The sequence below is a fragment of the Pinus tabuliformis genome, chromosome 1_1, assembly GCF_031772625.1.
Source record: "Pinus tabuliformis cultivar Carrire ecotype Pingquan chromosome 1_1, CPIR1, whole genome shotgun sequence".
Classification (NCBI taxonomy): domain Eukaryota; kingdom Viridiplantae; phylum Streptophyta; class Pinopsida; order Pinales; family Pinaceae; genus Pinus; species Pinus tabuliformis.
In genome coordinates this window covers 840,448,799-840,468,745 of record NC_142297.1, presented here as the reverse complement: position 1 = coordinate 840,468,745, position 19,947 = coordinate 840,448,799, and the positions used below count along the sequence as shown (strand labels likewise).

The following is a 19,947-nucleotide window of genomic DNA, read 5'->3' as shown; positions in this document are numbered from 1 at the left end:
GTTTTTTAATGGTATAAAGACTTTGTACCAAAAGATTTTGGAAGTGCAAACGGTCATTAGTTGCAATTCTGAAGTATTTGTCAGGTTCAAGTTAATGTTACCGAATCGGTCTGCCCTTGAGGGTGGATCCATGGATCCCCGGATGTGAGAACCTAGGCTCGTGCGTTATTTGCTGCAACATTAATATGAGACAATTATTATAATCTCTATATGAGTGTATCTACCATGTTGTGTGTGCACAATAAAATTAAAATGGTATTAAAGAGGGACCATGAGACTCTCATTAGCTTGTGAAAGGCCGAGTGTCAGGGCCCGAGTTGGCACCAAGGCCAATGGGTGCCCATGATGGGCCATGCTCACTTGGTGGCGAAAAACTGACTCGGAGGTGCGACAAGCATGCCTATGCGACAAGTGCGCCCACATGGGGGAGAGGTGCCCAAGTCCACATAGGGGCAATGTGCATGAGAGTTGGAGCGAATTCCTTGGCCGTGCCCGCACGAGGTAGGGCGCAGGGTGAGATGTAACGGGCACGACACGAGGGCACGCTCACCCACACACGTAGTATAGCAGAAGACACATGAGGGAGAGTGCTCGCCTATAACAGAGTGGCCAAGGGAAGTGCGATGTGATGGGTAGGACGTAGTGACCAAGGGAAGTGCGACACAACGGGCAGAACGTAGAGGCCAAGGGAAGTGTGATGCGACGGGTACATGAGTTTGCGATATCGTAGGGTGAGTTTGCAATAACACAGAGTGCACGAGTTTGCGATATCGCAGGGCGAGTTGAGGGGTGCCCGCATAAGAAGTAAGGTTGGATCAACTTTGTGAAGGGGTGTTGGCCCACATAAATAGAAGGGCAAGGATACATATAACTAAAAGAAAGACACTCGACCAAGCAGGCATCCAATCAAGCAAGTTCGCACAAGAAGTAATATCGCAGAAATGGGCGAAGTCTGAGATACACAAAAATGTAAAGGGTGCGATATTGCAAATCGTAGGGCGCACATTGCAGAATTTGAGAACGCAACTAAGGCACGTCGCAGAAGGAGGATAGCACGCCCAAGCGAGTTGGTTTTTGGGTAGGGCTGAGGGTTGGTTTACTGGGTTGTTGGGGCGCCTATTCTAGGGTATCCGCTGGGCAAGGTGCCAACCTTGGGTTGGGCACGTCCTGGTGGTGAGCTTGGTATTTTGGGCAAGTGCATTGGGTTGGGCCAACCACTGCCACTCTTTGTACTTGGGCAGTGCATGAGTTTGGCCATGGTTGGCCCTTTGTAAATTTGTTGTAACATTACTTTGAAGAAGTTTGGGGAATTGTTGGGAGTTCCCCCTCCCATTGTATATTGTTGTGTACATTGGTTCATGATCCCTGTTACGATGTCGCAGATTTGTATGATTGTTGAACATTAATGAAGTAAAGTGAATTGAAGTTATTTATGTTTCATATTGAATAAGAAGATTGAACTTGAATGAAAAAAAATTGACCTAGTGTTGAAGTGAAGTAGTAGACATAATCCGAGTTAGAGTAGTTGTATAATTGCGACGAAATATCGTCGGTGCCGCACAGTGCCCACGGTGGTCTCAAGGCATCATAGCGTGGGGCCGCGACAGTTGGTATCAGAGTCTGTTTTGAAGAAAGTGGGCGTTGACAGAAGTTGGTGACACCTCTGCCCACTTCGTGAGTAGATGGTATCAAAACCTACTTTGCAAAGGTGGGCACTTGGAAAAGTTTGGAAGAACTGTGATAAAGGTTGTGAATAGGTTAAAGGTTGCGCAGTACGATGCCAAGTTTGCAAGGGGGCCGTGATAGACTTATGCAACTCATGAATAGGTTAGGTCGCATGAAGGAAGAGAAGCCGCGATTGCGAGAAGAACTTGAAGTTTTGGAAGGCAATGTGAAGAGGGAGCTTCTTCAACTTGGTTGGGCAGTTGGAAAGGTTAAAGCTACTAATTGGGATGAGGAAGAAGGAGCTGTGATGTGTGAAGAAGAAAGTGTTGCAAAGGTGCCGACGAAAGAGGAGGAACTTGGTGCGATGGAGCTTGCCTAGGTTGAACCAAATTCATGCACAATGCAGCCATTGAAGGAAGGAGGCACTCACTTGGAGAGACCTCATGAAGATGTAAGTATTGCAGTAACTTATGTTTCATTGAAATCTTTAGAAGATGGATCGTATGCAGAGATGAGCGAAGGAAGCATGTGTTTGCCGATGCAATGGGCAACCTTTCCTTAGAAGGTTGGGATGAGTCCTTGTGTAGTTGGGCAATAAGGAACATTGATTTTTGTAGGACTTGTTTGGGAAGTATGTGACCTTAGAGCAGAAGGTGCAAATGCTCGAGACAAGTGTGGAATGCGATGAACTATGTGATGAACAAGTCATGCTTAGTTGAGTGGAGATTTGGTTAAGTGCCCGACATGATTCATGGATAGAACGAAGTAAGGGCACACCGAAGTGAAGGCAACATGATACACACATGGTTGGGTGGACTTCATCATTGGAGTCTCGTTGGGCCAAGGAGAAGTCTTTGTCGAACCTTTAGTGGGGGAGGCAACAATGATGGAAGGGACCTGCGACGATAATGAAGGTAGGGCGACACTTGACTGAAGACAATGATGCAATGACTGAAGTTGCGATGATCTTGTCAAAGTGGACGAATTGGACAACTAAAGTTGTGTGCATCAAGTTGAAGAAGAAGGGCATGGCAGACTTAATGCAGGGGCATCAAGCAAGAGAAATAACAAGGGATGTCGCATATGGGCATCAAGCAGAAGTGCCAAGTGAGGATGTTGTGCAGGATGGACTTGCTGATGCCACATATTTTGCAGATGGACCGATGGGAATGCTGGGCACATTCGAACAATAAGGCCATGGTTGTATTGGAGGAAGATATGGGCAACCTATGAGAGCATTCATGCGATGAAGAAGGTAGAGGCAACTTGCGATGGGACTTGCGACCGAGACAAGTGTGCCTGCCTGAATTGTTGGATGAAGATGGTTCAAAGGAGCCTATGACGACTTGAATGAAGTTGTAGCCGATGAAGACTTCATGTGATGCCGTTCTCGGAGTATCTAGTTCGTTGAGGAGCTGAGGTCAATTTTAACTTGAGTTTGATGCGATATGGGACGCATACCTTGGGCACAGTATGGGATGTATTCGTGAGGAGTGACTTGATGGATGTAATAGGAGCAAGATGCCTTGGAGTTGGATGATGGTTGCAACGATGAGAGTGCCTTGGTGGAAACACTTAAGCATGGGTTGAGACTGATGAGACTTAGCCATTTTGATGGATATGGAGGCTATTGGTCTATGACCATGGGCAGCACATGGATGAGACGATGAGGCAAGTGAATACTTGCCCCTTTGACAACGTTGATGAGCAACATATTGCAGATGAGATGGAGTTTTCTTCATGGACCTAGATATGGTGCGATGAGCATTGGTTGCAGGGCTGATGCATGGAGATGGGAAGAGTTCTTGATCAAAGTTGAAGACGTGACAAAATATTGGAGAAACAACCGACAATGGCATGAGGAGGTGCATTCTCATGATTTGGACATGATGGTTGGACTGATCACCCAACTAGTTCGAGTCATGGGGGCTATAGTAGTGCATTGAGATATGTTGGAGTTGAGTTGGAGTATGGCAGCAGCAGTTCACATGATGATGATATGTGGTGGATTGGCACGATATGAGTTGCGACCAAAGTATGTAGCTGAGTTGGAGAGAGAAACCTTTTGTGAGTTGAGGTAGTGTGGGGGATTGCAACAATTTGTGGCTAATGACCGTGATATTGACGAGCCCCACCCACATAGAGTCGTGAGCCTTGATGAAGGTTCATGTGATGAAGGCAAGGAGCTCATGCAACAGGGACGATTGACGTTGGAGCTGGTGGCACTTTGCGACAAATGGACTTGGCAATGGAGTTTGATAAGTAGAGTTGTTGTCAAGGAAGACAACCCTTTTGAAGTGGGGAAGGATGTCAAGGCCCCGAGTTGGCACCAAGGCCAATGGGTGCCCATGATGGGCCATGCTCACTTGGTGGCAAAAAACCAACTTGGAGGTGTGACCAACGCACCCACATGGAGGAGAGGCACCTAGGTCCACATAGGGGCAGCATGAATGAGAGTTGGAGCAGCGCACACCCATGAGGGAGAGTGGCCAAGGGAAGTGTGACGCGACAGGCAAGACTTAGCGGCAAAGGGAAGTGTGATGCGACGGGTGCACGAGTTTGTGATATTGTAGGGTGAGTTTGCAATATCACAGGATGAGTTGAGGGGCGCCCACATAAGAAGTAAGGTCAGCTCAACTTTGTGAAGGGGCATCGACACACATAAATAGAAGGGCAAGGACACATAGAAATAAAGGAAAGACATTTGACCAAGGAGGCATCCAAGCATGCAAGTTCACACAAGAAGTAATATCATAGAAGCAGATCGAAGAAAAGGGCGGAGTCTGTGATATCGCAGAAATGAAAGCGGTGTGATATGGCAGATCCATAAGGTCACATCACAGAATTTGAGAACACAACTAAGTCACGTTGCAGAAGGAGGAGAGCTTGCCCAAGCGAGCTGATTTTTGGGCAGAGGCTGAGGATTAGTTTTCTGAGTTGTTGGGGCACCTATTATGGGCTTTCTACTGGGCAAGGTGCCAACCTTGGGTTGGGCACACCCTAGTGGTGAGCTTGGTATTTTTGGGCAAGTGCATTGGGTTGGGCCAATAACTGCCACTCTTTGTACTTGGGTAGCACATGAGTTTGGGCATGGTTGGCCTTTTGTAAATCTATTGTAACATTACTATGAAGTTTAATAGAAGTTTGGGGAATTGTTGGGAGTTCTCGCTCCCATTGTATATTGTTGTGTACATTGGTTCATGATTGTTGTTACAATATCGCAGATTTGTATGACTGTTAAACATTAATGAAGTAAAGTGAATTGAAGTTATTTTTGTTGCATATTGAATAAGAAGATTGAACTTGAATGAAAAAAATTGACTAAGTGTTGAAGTGATGTGGTAGGCGTAGTCTGGGTTAGAGTAGTTTTATAATTGCGACGAAATATCGCTAGTGTCGCACAACGCCCACGGTGGTCTTAAGGCATCACAACGCAGGGCCGTGACACTGAGGAAATGAGAGGCATTTGTGGATTCCTAGGTAGAGAGATTAAAATTGGCTACCACGGTTGAATGCAAATCACTACATACAAGAAGTGGGATGGGGAAGGAAATATGTCATGATGACACGAACCTTATGTAATTGAAGTGGTTGATGAAGATTAGATTAGGAAATGATAAATCCTATGTTAGTTGAATAAACAAAAGGTGAAAATCGATGGCATGGAACAATTAGTTTTTTAGAGGAGACGGGGCGCTATGGTGTTCCAGAGGTATTTCACTAATTTCTTTCAAAATTATGAGAAATGTCAAACAAATACAATAATTAAACAAAGTCTTTCGGTAGAAATCACTTGAGAGAATTTTTTTGGTCGACACGTTTACGCTATCCCATGCTCTTGTGGGACTCCCTACATTGGTGAGACTGGTCACTCGATTAATCAAAAGATTCGTGAGCATGCTGCTGACATCAAGCATGGTAGGACCCGCTCCTTGGCTTTGGCAGAGCATGCAGATAAATGTAAGCATCACATCTGCATTGAAGAGGCCCAAGTTGTTGCTAAGGTTAGTCATTTCCATCATCATAAATTGAGGGAGGCCCTAGAAATTGAAAAAAGACCCAATAATTTGAATAGAGATGGTTGGAATATTAGTAGAAGTTGGGTCCCTGTCTTGTCCTCCTAGTTTTTTAGGCTTCTTTTTGGGATTTATTTTGTTTGTTTGTTTATCTATGTAGGTATTGGCATCCTTTTTATAGTATTTGTTGTTGATTTATTCTTCATTAGAGTTTATTTTCTTGATCCTTCGTGTTTTTTATGTATTTTATCATCCTATTCGTTCTTAACTCCTTTTAGTATTTTTGTTATTTGTTTAATGGGCCTGAGCCCCATATTTTATTGTTGACCCCATTTTATTTATTGATTATTTTTTCTTTGGATATATATACATATATGTGTGTGTTTGTTTATATATATATATATATATATATATATTTTGGCTTGTGTATATTTTTGTTTTATTTTATTTAATTTTCCATTAATTATTTTTAATTTAATTTATTTTATTTCCATTAATTATTTTATTTATCAAATGATCTTGTCTCGATTAGGGTCTTCACTCGTTTTTATAATTTTTGACTCCCCTCCTTTAAAGTTTGACTTTGATTATTTATTTATTTATTTTAAATATTATTTCTCAAAAACTAGCTATTTAATATAGCGGTTACTTATTAATATTTGTTTTTAATAAATTAATAAACTAATATCAGAGTTTAAATATTATTTTTCAAAAACTAGTAATATTTGGTTTTAATAAATTAATTTAAATATTATTTTTCAAAAGCTAGCCGTTTAATATAGCCGTTACATATTAATATTTTAATAAATTAATAAACTAATATCAGTATTTAAATATTATTTTTCAAGAACTAGTAATATCTGGTTTTAGTAAAAGTATTTAAATATTATTTTTCAAAAACTAGCCGTTTAATATAGTCTTTACCTATTAATAATTTTAATAAATTAATAAAATAATATCATTATTTTTTTTTCAAAAACTTACCGTTTGATATAGCCGTTACTTAATAATATTTGTTTTTAATATATTAATATATTAATATTATAATTTAAACAATATTGTTCAAATATAGCCGTTACTTGAAATGATGTCTCTACATTGCTCTCTATTAAAGCCTTTGCCATGGTTTGCCTCTTCATCTGGTCCCGATGAAGAACCACACTTGTTGGTTCAAAACGCGTCGGCCAAAAAAAATCTCTCATGTGATTTCTACCAAAGACTTTGTTTAATTCATTATGGATCACAAAAGCTTGAATACAGAAAATACAATAATGACAATTGGTTTTCAGTTGTTGTATCTATGGAAGCAAAATCGAGATTACAAGTTGAAGTTTGTATATTGATATCAAAAGCTTATGTTTGACGATTTTGCAACTTAGCCAAGTTATTTTATATCTATGGAAACAAAACCGAGATTACAAGTTGAATTTTGTATATTGATATAAATTTTTATGTTTGATTGTTCTGCAACTTAGCTAAGTTAGCTTGGGACTAGTGTCTGTAGCTAGTTTCTTCCCTCTCGCATATCTTGGAAGGAGACCATTCTAGGTGTTGTACACCCTTGGGTTTTGGAGTTCAACAGATGGTAGATAATTAGAATCGATACCCTATACCATATTTGGAAAACAAAGAATGCGTATTTAAAATGCATAGCATTGCAATTTGTTTGCTTGGCATGATGGGTCCCTAATTAATGTCCAACTACAATTTTAGATATAGGTGCAATTAGTCAAGGCGGATATAGAGGTGGCACGTTGCTAGTTGTTAGGATTTGGGTGCAGGATCCTTGAACCATGAATAGAGAATCCCTTTCTATTCACTCTGCAATGCTCTTAGTGCAGTCTTAAAGATCTAGTGATGGATGCCCTTCACATAGAGCTAGTAGTGTTGTTTGTGGGCATTGAGAGTGAGATAGAAATTGATCCTTTCCCAATGCTCTTGATGTTCCTCAATTTCACTTTCATATTATGCCTCTCCATTTGAATCAAAGTAGGATGAGGAGCTTGAGTAGGGAAACAACGTATGGGATCTAAATTGGGATGATCCTGCGCTTGTTCTTGGTGGATGGGGGCTACTCCCTTATTACAATGGGCCTTCTCTTGAAACCAAACATTATTGCCACTATTGCTTGTTAGGACACTACTTGCTAGCCAATTGGCACCGATTCTCTTCATGAATGTATATTGATGCTTTGGTTTGTTAGGTTGTACAACCTTAATGGTTGGCATTTATTTTGACCTTCATTGGCATCATTTTTTATTTGTTGATTAGGACTATTGATAATCAATTTTATGTTTGTGGAGTTCACATTCACAACCCCTTTTTTGTTTAAAATGATATAACTTATAACTGACAAGAAAGGCTATTGTTACATAACTTTTAGTTGGTTAAAAAAGTATCTAGTTTGTGCACTAATTGATGTAGTGGCCATAGCACTAGGTTAATGTGATAAGTTATGTATGTTGGAACTCGCCATTTCAACATTAGGAGAAGCTATGAAAAAGTTAAAATCAAAGAAAATGTTTGTATACTCCCTAAGCACAATGAAAGATAAAGAAAACCAATGTAGTTGCCCCGAAGAGATACAAAGTTTGTGAAAAGAGAAATCACTAGCCTTAATGTTAGGACCCTACTCTACTCCCCCCACTTTATGCTATCTAGGAGTTAATCAATCAATGTATGCAACCACCCTCTTTGAATAAATCTGATTAGATAGTCGTCAATAGTTATTTAATGTAATAAGGGTCCAGTTTATAAGTTCCACTATGTAGTTGGTACCCATTAGTAATGGGATGACAAGTAGTTGGGGTTTTGCTATTGAGAATCTATTTAAAGAGATAGGAGGCTATGGAGTGTTTTTCCTTGTATGGTTGTCTTTGGAGCTTTGCTTAGTGAAACATTACCCCCCCTTAAGAGGCAAGTGAACATTTCTTTCTTTGTTTTGATTATCATAATACAAGGTATGTTTTGCATATTTTATCTTATTGTCTCTTGTATCTGGTTCTCTACAATTATATTCTTTGTATACTTGGTTGTGTTTCAAGTTGAAGGGTTAAGGAACACAACAAATGGTATTGGACCTCTTTATTGAGCTAGCATGCCTCCTATTTTTAACATATTTTTGTATAGAGGCATGTTCGAGTGTCTTTAAATAACATAGAGATGTGTTGTTTAGCAGGTAAAATTATGGTCAGGGAAGAATACATGAGAAATTTTAAGTCATGTCACTTGGTTGGACACCCTTGTAACTTTGTTTGTATCCCTTTGAGTACTACCGTTTACTGCATTAGACAACACCTATATACATAATTGTCTTCCATGTACCCTTGGGTATATTAGAAGCCCTTTAGGCTCACTTGAAATCGGCCTTATGTAAACTTGTAGCCATCTTGTTGCTATAGTATATCGAGAACAACACTCGAGGTGACCATTCTCGTGTACCTAGGTATTGAGTAATATGACTAAAGGCGCATTCTATCCTCCTCGGTGCCGTGAAAGATTCAGCCGAGTACTATTGTTGGAAACCCTTCTTGGTATCAAAGAGTTGTAACACTTCACACTATTGTGTCCTTATTACTTGACAAACCCTAGCCTTTGCAGTTGACCAAGAAAAGTCCTACATCTTTACATTTATAGAAGGAATTTGGAAATTCTTCCCACACAATATTATTTAGTAGGGAGTAATACTCTTATCAACATGAGATAAATAAATAAATAAATAATTTAGGTTATGCTAACTCCATTGTGAGAAACCTGGCTCAAAAGATTACTTGCGTAATGTTTATTTCTTAAGTCTACTGGTCAAGTAAGCCTTTTTGTGTGGGCTTGATAGTATAGTAATTCGTGGTATATCTCAATAGATTTCAAGCCACTAATTGCAGTGAGATAAGTGGGGAATAACACTTCGACAAAATTTTAGTTGGTCCCATGGTCCAAACTAAGGACTTGCAACATGGCAATCATAGAGAACGAAAACCAAGACCCACCCTTTCAAAAAACTAGCCACTTGAACCCAAGCTTTCTAGCATTGTATCTTCACTCAAAGATATGAACACCATAATTAATAGACAAGGCAAGGTGTTGGAGGTGTTAAGTGCTAGCTTGGGTAACCATATACTAGATATAGACATTAATCCAAACAAAGAGGATTCCCCAAATGATGAAGTGCAGGCCACTTGCTCTTTCTAGATAACCATTGTCGACTCTTTCAAGATTACAATTCATGCACCACTTTTTAAAGGTCAACATGAACAAATTTGATGGTTTTAATCTTTCGAGGTGGGTTGTACCCAAAGGGAAGACTATTTCTCTCTCTATGGCATTATTGATAACCGACATAAACTAAAAGCGGGGGTCTTATATTTGGATTTGGAATGTTGGAAATTATGGCAATGGTATAAGAAAGCTTATATGGAGACTATATTGTTTGGGCCCATTTTGTGCAGGTCCTTTATGCTTGTTTTGAACATGACATTCACTATTTTACATGAGTAACAAAATTATGCCAAACATGCATAACTATTAGCTATATTACCACCTTTTAGTAATTGGAAATCTACACAGAAGGCCTATTTGATTCATTTTTTCAAGAATGTTTCATCAATGGTGTCAAGGAGGCAATTAGAGCACATTTCATGATGCAGTTCCCAAAAACATAGTTGGAAGCTTGTGAAAGAGCTAAAGTAGATGGGATGGTGATCAATGCCCAAACTAAGAGATGGCATAACTATTGACTATATTGTGGGCATCTGCACAACATGTCTACCTGGTTTATTTTTTAAAGAATATTTCATTAGTAATGTCAAGGAGGAAATTAGAGCACATGTCATGATATAGTTCCCAAAAACATGGTTGGAAGCTTGTGGAGGAGCTAAAGAAGCTGAGATGGTGATCAATGCCCAAACTAAAAGACCTTTATTCACTACTTTCACTAGGTCCCCTGCGACTAACCCCAATCCCTCCAACTTGTAGCCATTGAGAATCAACAAGTTATCTTAGGAAGGGACAACATAACACCAATGCCTCCGCCTTTGCTATAATTGTGATGAATGATATTTCAAAGTGCACAAATGTATAGAAAACATATTTCAAATAGATGTGTTCCCACAAGAACTAATCCAAGTGGATATCATGTGGCCACCCATCTATTCCATTGGCTGAAAGCACAATTCTCCATCTTGGTAGTTTTTTTTATAGTTTTGTGGGTTCTAAACTTTTCGGATTGTTTTGAGACCATAAACGGCGTTTTTTTGACATGGCAGATACCCACGTGATAGTCGTAGGCATAGCCTGGGCCTATTTAGAATGTGTGCTTCTTGTCTAGACTTTTCCAATGGGCTAGTCAATGCACCATATAGAGATCATATGCAAAAGTTATGACCTTAAGAAGTTGATGTACCAATCCCATTGGGGCCACAAACTTTTTGGCATTTCATCTCCTACGATTAGGCTTTTTGGATGTTTAAGGTTTTTCTCATTGCTATTTTATGTTAAAAAGGGTCTTTCAGCCTGATTGTAATTTCTTTTGCGAATGCATATAGCTGTCATCTCTCTTTGTTCAGAGATAACTACCACTATTCTAGCCAATTTATGTTCTACAGTATTATGTTATTTCATTTATTAATAAAAGTTGGGTTTCCACCACATTATTGTAATGTCTTCTATATTTATTTGTGTGTTCCATTTACCTTCATGTGTTTCATTTTATTCCTTGTACACCCCAAATTAGTGGTTTCAAAGCAATTTGCTCCTTCTTGTTTTGCAATGCATGTCCTCGACAGGGTTAGGGTACAAAGAGTTGGGTCTCGAGCTAGTTTCACTTGGGATCAATTGTTTGTGCAATCCCAAGCGATCTCCCACAACAGAAGAAAATAGAGAAGACAGAGAAGGAGATCTTATCGAGTTGTTGCTCGAGGAAGCACTTGTGCGATATAGGAATGAAATTATGGATAATTTTGCCTAAATCCTTCAATAACTGCCATTTACTTTCATGCGTTTCATTTCATTCCTTGTACACCCCAAATTAGTTGTTTAGAGCAATTTGCCCCTTGTTGTTTCGTAGTGCATGTCCTCGACAAGGTCAGGGTACAGAGAGTTGGGTATCAAGATAGTTTCACTTGGGACCAATTGCTTGTGCAATCCCGATCGATCTCCCACGAAGAAAAGAGAGATGATGAAGCAAGAGATCCTATCGAGATGTTGCTCAAGGAAGCACTTGTGCGATAAAGGAATGAGATTATGGATAATTTTGCCCAAATCCTTCGACAATTGCTAATAGTGGGCGAGGCACCTTCAACAAGTGGCAATTTTGGAGGAACAATACCATTCAAGGTTAGATCTAAGACTTTTGTGATCCATAATGTAGATATAAGTCTTTCGGATTAATCACATTGTTAGGATTTGGTCGACGTTTCAAACCAACTAATGTGGTTCATCCTCAGGACAAGGTGAGAAATCAATCAATCTGAAGGAATAAATAGCATGGATGCATCATTTCCCAGAGTTAGCCATTGGTAAATTCGTTACTAAGGAAAGTAAAATATTATTTAAGAATAAGTGATAAGGAGATGTCTGTTAAATTATTCAATATTTAGTTAGAAACTAGTTGTTATGTAATAATTAAATATTTTATTTCGATATTATGGGTTTATATAAAATAATTATTTAATGATATCAATTTATATAATAATATTATCTAAAAATAATTAATTTATATAATATTATTTGTTAGGGGTTGACTTATTCATATTAAATAAAATATATTTGGTTGAAAACTAGCTGTTAGGAATAATTCAAATTAAAATATTTTATTTCATTATATTTTAATAATAATTTATTAATATTATCAATTTCTATAATAAGAATATTTATTAATACTATCTATTTAATATGTTCATTATTTGTTAGAGGATAGCTTATTTCCCTTAAATAGGAGGATAGCAATGATAACTTTAAAGGTTTTCTAGAAAAATATTAATAGTCTAGTTGTATTATTATGCACAAACATATTTTAGTTAAATTAACCATTAAAAAAAAAATTGCTTCGAAATATACTTACCAGTGTTTTTAAAACCGTTTTCAAAAACCGGTTACCGGTCAAACCGGCCGGTTAGCAAGGCTGCCGGTCCGAACCGGCCAAAAAACCCGGTTTAATAGGGCATTTCACCTTTTTTTGGCCCTAACCGGTGAAAACCGTCCAGTTTAGGCAGAACCGGCTGGTTTGTATCAAACCAGCTGGTTCCGTCCTAAACCGGCCGATTTTTGGCACGCCCACCGAACCATGCAAAAAGGCGGATTTTGACTGTGGTTTAGGGGTTTTGGGGGGGAGGTAAAGGTGTTTTCCCTCCAAAAACACCCTCTCCAAGCTGTAAGAGACCCCTCTCACTCTCATTTGTCTCACACAACTGATTTGGAGTGGTTGTGAGTTTGTTTGTGAGCTTGGAGAGTGTGGAGTTTTTGCTGAAGTAGTCATCTTGGAGTTGGAGTTGGAGCTATTTTGGAGATAGTGTGTAGCTGTCAGTGGAGTTGCCATCTTCAAGAGGAGGCTAAGGGAGCTAGTTTGCATTTCCAGGTAAGGATTTGCGCTTGATAATTCCTCATTTGAGTGTGCTGTCCATGATTTTTTTTTTGTTTTTTGTTTGTTTGTTTGTTTGTTTGTTTATGTGTTATAAACTTCTCACTTCTATGATCATCTATCATGTATGCTATAAACTCTCTAGCTCTATGCTATGATCTATCAAATTTTGTAGCTTGAGCCTTGCATGTGCATTTGTTTTCCTACATTTATCTTTGGTTTTCCATGTTGCTTAGCTGCAATTTTTTTTTTTAAATGGCAGATTTCTTTGCAAATTGTTATTATTTCAAGCAAACATGGCTCCAAAAGGAAATGACAGTACATGGGCTCATTGTGATGTAATTGATGGAAAAATGATATGCAAATTATGCCATAAATCTATTGGAGGTGGGGGTATTCTTAGGTTGAAACAACACTTGGCTGGGATAAGAGGCCAAGTAAAGCCATGTGATGCACCAAATGCACTGTTAGGTCCTATTAGGGCAGAATACATTTCCAAGCTTGAAAAATTTATGAGGATAAGTCTAGGGAGAAGGCCATCCAAGATGACATTGCAAGGAAGAGGGAATTATTAGAAGCCATGAAAGAGAGTGGGTATGATGATTATGAGATTCAAGACTCCACTTCTATCCCTTCCACCAATGACCCCTTTCACTATGTTCATCCTTCTGTTGGCCAACCATCAAAAGGAACAAAGAGAACAAACATCCAAAGTTATTTCTCATCTTCTGCCAACATTGCCTTTTCTAATCCCACTTCCTCCCAGCCAAGTTCTCAACCCACTTTGGATCAACATTGGAAAAGACAATGCAAAGAAAATTCTCACCAATACATTGCTAGATGGTGGTATGATTCAAATATCTCATTTAATGCTGCTCGCTCACCTTATTACCAAGCTATGTGGGACTCTGTTATAGCTGCAGGAAAGGGCTTCAAAGGCCCTAGTATGCATGACTTGAGGGGAGCTCTTTTGCAAAAAGAGATATCTTCCATTGATGAGTATTTGGTTGATTTTAAAGATTCATGGCTCAAAACAGGTTGTTCCATTATGTCAGATGGATGGTCCGATGGAAGGAACCGCACTATCATTAATTTCCTTGTTTCTTGCCCTCAAGGAACCATGTTTTTGAAATCAGTTGATGCATCTGATAAGGTAAAGGATGCAATCCTTCTATTTGAGCTTTTGGATAACGTTATTCAGGAAGTTGGGGAGCAGCATGTTGTGCAAGTCATCACTGATAATGCCTCAAAATATGTTCTTGCTGGAAAGATGGTTGAGGCCAAATATAGGACCATATTTTGGACTCCATGTGCTGCACATTGCATAGACCTCATGCTTGAGGATATAGGAAAAGTGGAGTGGGTAAAAAACATTGTAGAGCATGCCAAGTGCATTACAAAATACATTTACAACCACTCATGGGTATTGAACCTAATGAGGAAACACACTTGGGGCAAAGAGCTTGTTAGGCCTGCAATTACGAGATTTGCAACTCACTTCCTCGCGTTGCAATGTCTCAATGGTCAACATAAAAACTTGCAGAAAATGTTTTCCTCTGAAGAATGGCCTGAATCTTGGTGGGCTCGTAGACCAGATGGAAAAGACACCAAAAAGAAAGTGTTAGACACTTATTTTTGGAAAATTTCTGTAGAGCTTGTGAAAATTACCGAGCCCCTTTTAAGGTGCTAAGGTTGGTGGATGGGGAAAGATTGGCCATGGGCTACATTTATGAAGCTATGGATCAGGCAAAGGAGCAGATACGGGCAGCTTACAAGGACATGTTAGCTAAATATGGCCGTATATGGGAGATCATTGATAACAGATGGGACAATCAACTCCATCGTCCTATACATGCAGCTGGGTATTTTTTGAACCAAGGTATCACTATAAAAATCAGCTAGGAGATCAGCATGATGGGAAGGTCAGCGCTGGATTGATTGATTGCTTGGAGCGCATGGTCCCTAGCCATGTAGACCAGTTGGAAATACATAGACAGCTTACTATTTTCAATATGGCAAGTGGTACTTTTGGCAAAAACTTGGCAAAGATGGCAAGAGATGTGGACCAACCAGGTAAGCAATTCCAATTTCCATTTTGTTTTTCTTTTCAAATTAAAATTGTTTACGTTCTTTACAATTCAAATTATAAACTAAGTTACTAATTAATGTCTTTTTCTTTGCAGCACATTGGTGGGAGTCATTTGGTGGCTAGTGTCCTCAATTGCAAAGGTTTGCAATTAGAGTCCTCAGTCAAACTTGCAGTGCTTCAGGTTGTGAGCGCAATTGGTCTGTTTTTGAGCGCATACACACGAAGAAAAGAAACCGTTTGGAACAAAAACGGTTAAATGATCTTGTTTTTGTGCAATGCAACCTTCCACTGAGGAGGAACCAAATGATGAGCAAATCACCTTATCTAGATCCCATTGTGTTGGACGATATTGATCCAACATCAGAATGGGTGGAGGAGACTGAAGATCCTGTGTTTGAGGCTGATTTTGATATCGACATGGCTTTAGCAGGGATGAGGCAGATTATGTGGCGGCATCAGAACCAGGATCAGTAGCGGTATCAAGGAAAGGCAAAGAACCAATGGAAGGCACTAGTCGTGCAGGTCGACAAACTCGTGCTTCCATTAGGTCCACTTTTATTGTCATTGGTGGCATTGATACTGAGGTTGCAGATCAGGCTGAGGCATCCTCAGACTCTGAACCAGATGATGTCTATGTAGCTCCTGATGATGATCCTGTGTCTAGTAGTGGTGATGAACTTGATGATTGATCATGTATACACTGTAGACTTGTAGTAGGCCAATGGCCTCATAGCTTGCAGCATTGTTTTTGGACTTTATAGGCCATTTAGAGCCTCATTTCTTATGTATTTTGCTATTTTGTCGATGATATGTATTGTACTCGATGCCAATTATAATTAGGGCATTTGTAGATGAGTGTCAGATGTAATAAGACTTGAATATAAACTTGTTGATCCATTTAACTAAAAAATTAGTTTTTCCATGGTTAAGTTTTCCCTAGAAGGGTTGACTTCATCTTCCTCTAAGTAATTTGTACCCTAGAAAACCCTAACCCTAGCTAGGGCTTTGACTTAGGGATTAATTTGAGGGGTTGCCTTTCTCCTTTGTTGATTACATCATTTGTAAACCCCTTTTTTGATGCATATATGCCTAGAAACACCTTTGATGCTACATACCTTGAAACCCTAGGTCATATGTGTCATTCCTAGGCTTGGTGTATGATACACATCTCCTTTACAAGAAGAGTTGTGCCTTTGTCCATTAATGAGTGTCTTCACGTAGCCTATATCTATATCACCTTGGGTCATATAATATAGAATAACCCTTAGGTGATCATTGGGAAACCTCTCTTGTGGTGCAATTCGACTAGAGAATAGGAGGAAGATATTTGAAGTGACAATGGCAATCTCCCCCATTGTTGTGACAAGGTTTGGCCTTTGCCTTGTAAGGCCTCTCACAAGGCCTACTAGATTTTGTGGCAACATGACTCATGCAAAGTGTTGAACAACAAGCTTCCTTCTGACTTCATTAACACCTCTACAACTGTGTGCCTTTTAACTTAACTAAATTCCAAGTTTGTCCTGTCTTTTGTATAGTGAAAAACATGGAGCAACAAGCTCCCATCTTTCTATCCACACCTACCCATGACCAATATCTCTATGTACACTTGCCTTGACTACATCTTGAACTCTGCCATGTCTTCATGTGGAGTGTTGAGAGCAAAGCAGTAAGCTCCGCTTCTATGCATACCTTTGCTTGATTATAATTCCGTGTTCATTTTCTTTAACCGTTTTTTTCACAAACAAGGTTTCTAAGATAGGTTTCAAGCACAAACGTTCATAGGGGCCTTTGAGCACAAATGACCAAATAATTAGCACTCAACTATTTTGATTATGCATGGATCCATTCAAGTCATAGTTTCCACATGGCATCACCATTTCATCCTTGGTAGCCACTTGTAAACTCGTCATCGACCTTGTGTTAAAATCTGTAGTCCAATGTTGGTGTAGAATGTAGCGAAATGTGGAATGGGATGTTGAGAAGAGCCAAAGTGTGGAAGGAAGTGTAGCTTACTCTCCTCTCCCCATGTCTTCTTCCCCATGAGAAAGTGAAGCGAGGATCAAGGAAAGGTGAATGAAATATGGCGAAATGGAAAACATATGAAAGGAGAAGATGGATTATCTCCACCCTAGATTGTCGCGAAAGTCAAGTGCAAAGGGTAAGATGAAGGAATGAGGATGGAATGGCAGTATAGGGTGGAAGAAAGGAATTGGATATGGAGTGCAAGAGAGGTGATGAGGGGTTCAGATCTTGCATTAGTGGAAAGTCAAGTGTGGATTGTGGGGGTAGAGGAGGGAGATGGATGTGGGGAGTAGTAGATGCGATGAGGGGTCTACATCATACAACGAAGGATTAGGGGGTGGAGGATGGGCTTTATGAAACCTTGTAAATTCCCTAGCTTAGGGGGTGGAGGATAGGCTCTTTGGAACCCCAATTGCCTAATAAATGTCTTTACCTTATAAATAGGATGGTGGATGATGTGTTCTTTGCGAACTCAACATCCACCCACCCCAAACTCATCCAAAGACTTAAGGGGCCTTGCTCCAACACATTTATGTGGAAGGATTTTTCCCTAAGGGGTCGTCCATGGGTTTTGAGAATAAAACAATAACCCTTTAATCTTCTGGCTTAGTGGCAATACTTTGGAATTTGCTGGCATTAAACAAGCGTGTAGCTTTGAGCTATAACATTTCCTTGGAGATATTACCTCCCTGTGAGGTAAATTAGGTTTAGCTCAATATCTCAATTATGAAGACCAATCTTACATTGCTGGTCATAATTATGCTTTGTCCATTGGACTATGGAGTCCAATGGTGCATCTTACAAAACATGTCTTCATATTTTTTCGTTCCATAACAACTCTTGCTTTGGCACTAAAATAAAACAAAGGCAATGTAGGCAGAAAAACTGAAAGTAACAATGAGCTTAAAACTACCGAAAGCAATGAAATCTTATCTACCTACCTTAGCCAGCAAAGGAAAACTTGCTCGGTGGCACGATAATGCCAAAGCAACTAGGAAAGCAACTTAATGAGTGTATGAGACTCATCCCTGCACTTGGTTGTCAGGGAAAATATTGGCAGTGATATCCGTAATATAGAAAAGGCTGGGAAGCCCTAAAAGGGATAATAAACTTGAGGCCTTGAGTTAAACAGTCTCCATCCTCGTATCCATAAAACATGGGAAGGAGGTGTGTACGTAGTATCTTTGTACAAAATGCCTGTGAAACGTGGGTAAAATGTCTAAGTGGCATTTCAAATTTTTGAAGCACTCCCTCATCTGTTTAAACGGGTGTTTCGGCCAGGGAATGAGTGATTTTAGCCAATAGTGTGATTGTTAAAATGGAAAAAAAATTGAAAAAACAATCCCTAGAATTAAACAAAGTTTTTTGGTAAAAATTACATGAGAAAATTTTTGGCCGACGCGTTTTGAATCAACAAGTGTGGTTCATCCTCAAGACTAAATTTTTACCAAAAAACTTTGTTTAATTCATTATGGATCACAGAAGCTTGAATACAAAAATCCCTAGAACTACCTGCTTACATATTAAACTATAGATAGAGAGCCAAGGCTTCCCTTAATTATCTGTACTTTAGCTTTATTTCCAAATTTGAAATTCAGGAATGATATTCTGAAATTTGTCTCATATGTATTTTAACATTTACGTATGTGTGTGTCAGATCGTAACCGTACTATATTCTCGTTTTCTTAAAACTTCCTATATCCTTTTCGGATACCGTATCCTTTCCCTTTCATGTTTATATTTGTGCAACTTAGCATGTTACCCAAGTATTACTTTTATTCCATTGGTATTTTAACTTCTCGAATGCTATAAATGTTAAATTTGTGTTTTGTTACGATATATCACTTCTGTTAAATGCTTCGTGGAGACGACAGACTTTCATTATCTAGTACAATAAAACAGCTTACACTGTTTTTCTGATGAAAACCAGGTGTATTGTGTCATGTGATGATAAAATATATAAAACTGTTGTTGTTGGCTGTAATTTAAGAATGCACTATATGCATGTTATTTTGGCTGAATTATCTTAGATAGGAGTTGGTATTTTTCTAGTGCAATGTGTTGAAAGTGCTGATATTCTGAAAGGATCAAATTTGAAAATATCTGAGTTATATTATATAACTTGCAGGATACTTTAACAACCCCAGTGCAACTAAAATGACACTAGATACGGAAGGATGGCTGCATACTGGAGATATGGGCTACTTTGATGAGGAAGGAGGATTATTTATTGTGGATCGTATTAAAGAACTCATCAAATACAAAGGGTTCCAGGTAATCTATTATATCCACAAGATCGAAAAATGGAAAAAGTTAAAATCTGTAACTATTTTTCCATTACGTAACATAGAATATACTTGCTAGTCATCTTGGACGTGTTATCTGGTAAAGGTAATTATCTTAGTGTCACTGTTTGATATGCACAAGAATCATAAGCTTAGGACAATATCCCTGACTGAGAGATATGTAGCTCCATTATATCTATCCTGTTCGAATCATATCCATAAAATACCAATTTTTACATTTTTCCTGTCATTGTTGGAGGTCTCCCATACACACATCAGATTTACGATGTAAGAAGT

The 19,947-nt window shown here is 39.0% G+C and overlaps 1 protein-coding gene across 4 annotated transcripts in view; it reads left to right on the top strand.

Annotated features, from left to right (window-relative positions):
- The window catches only part of LOC149216790 (putative CoA ligase CCL7), a 242,721-nt gene extending 222,977 nt beyond the window's left edge, over positions 1-19,744 (top strand). For all 4 annotated transcript variants that reach the window (XM_089392855.1, XM_089392853.1, XM_089392852.1 and 1 more), the window contains exon 3: positions 19,494-19,744. In XM_089392855.1, the coding sequence (XP_089248981.1) occupies positions 19,494-19,729 (236 nt within the window). In that variant the 3' untranslated portion in view covers positions 19,730-19,744. The remainder of the gene's footprint in view (positions 1-19,493) is intronic.
- The last annotated feature ends 203 nt before the right edge of the window (positions 19,745-19,947 follow it).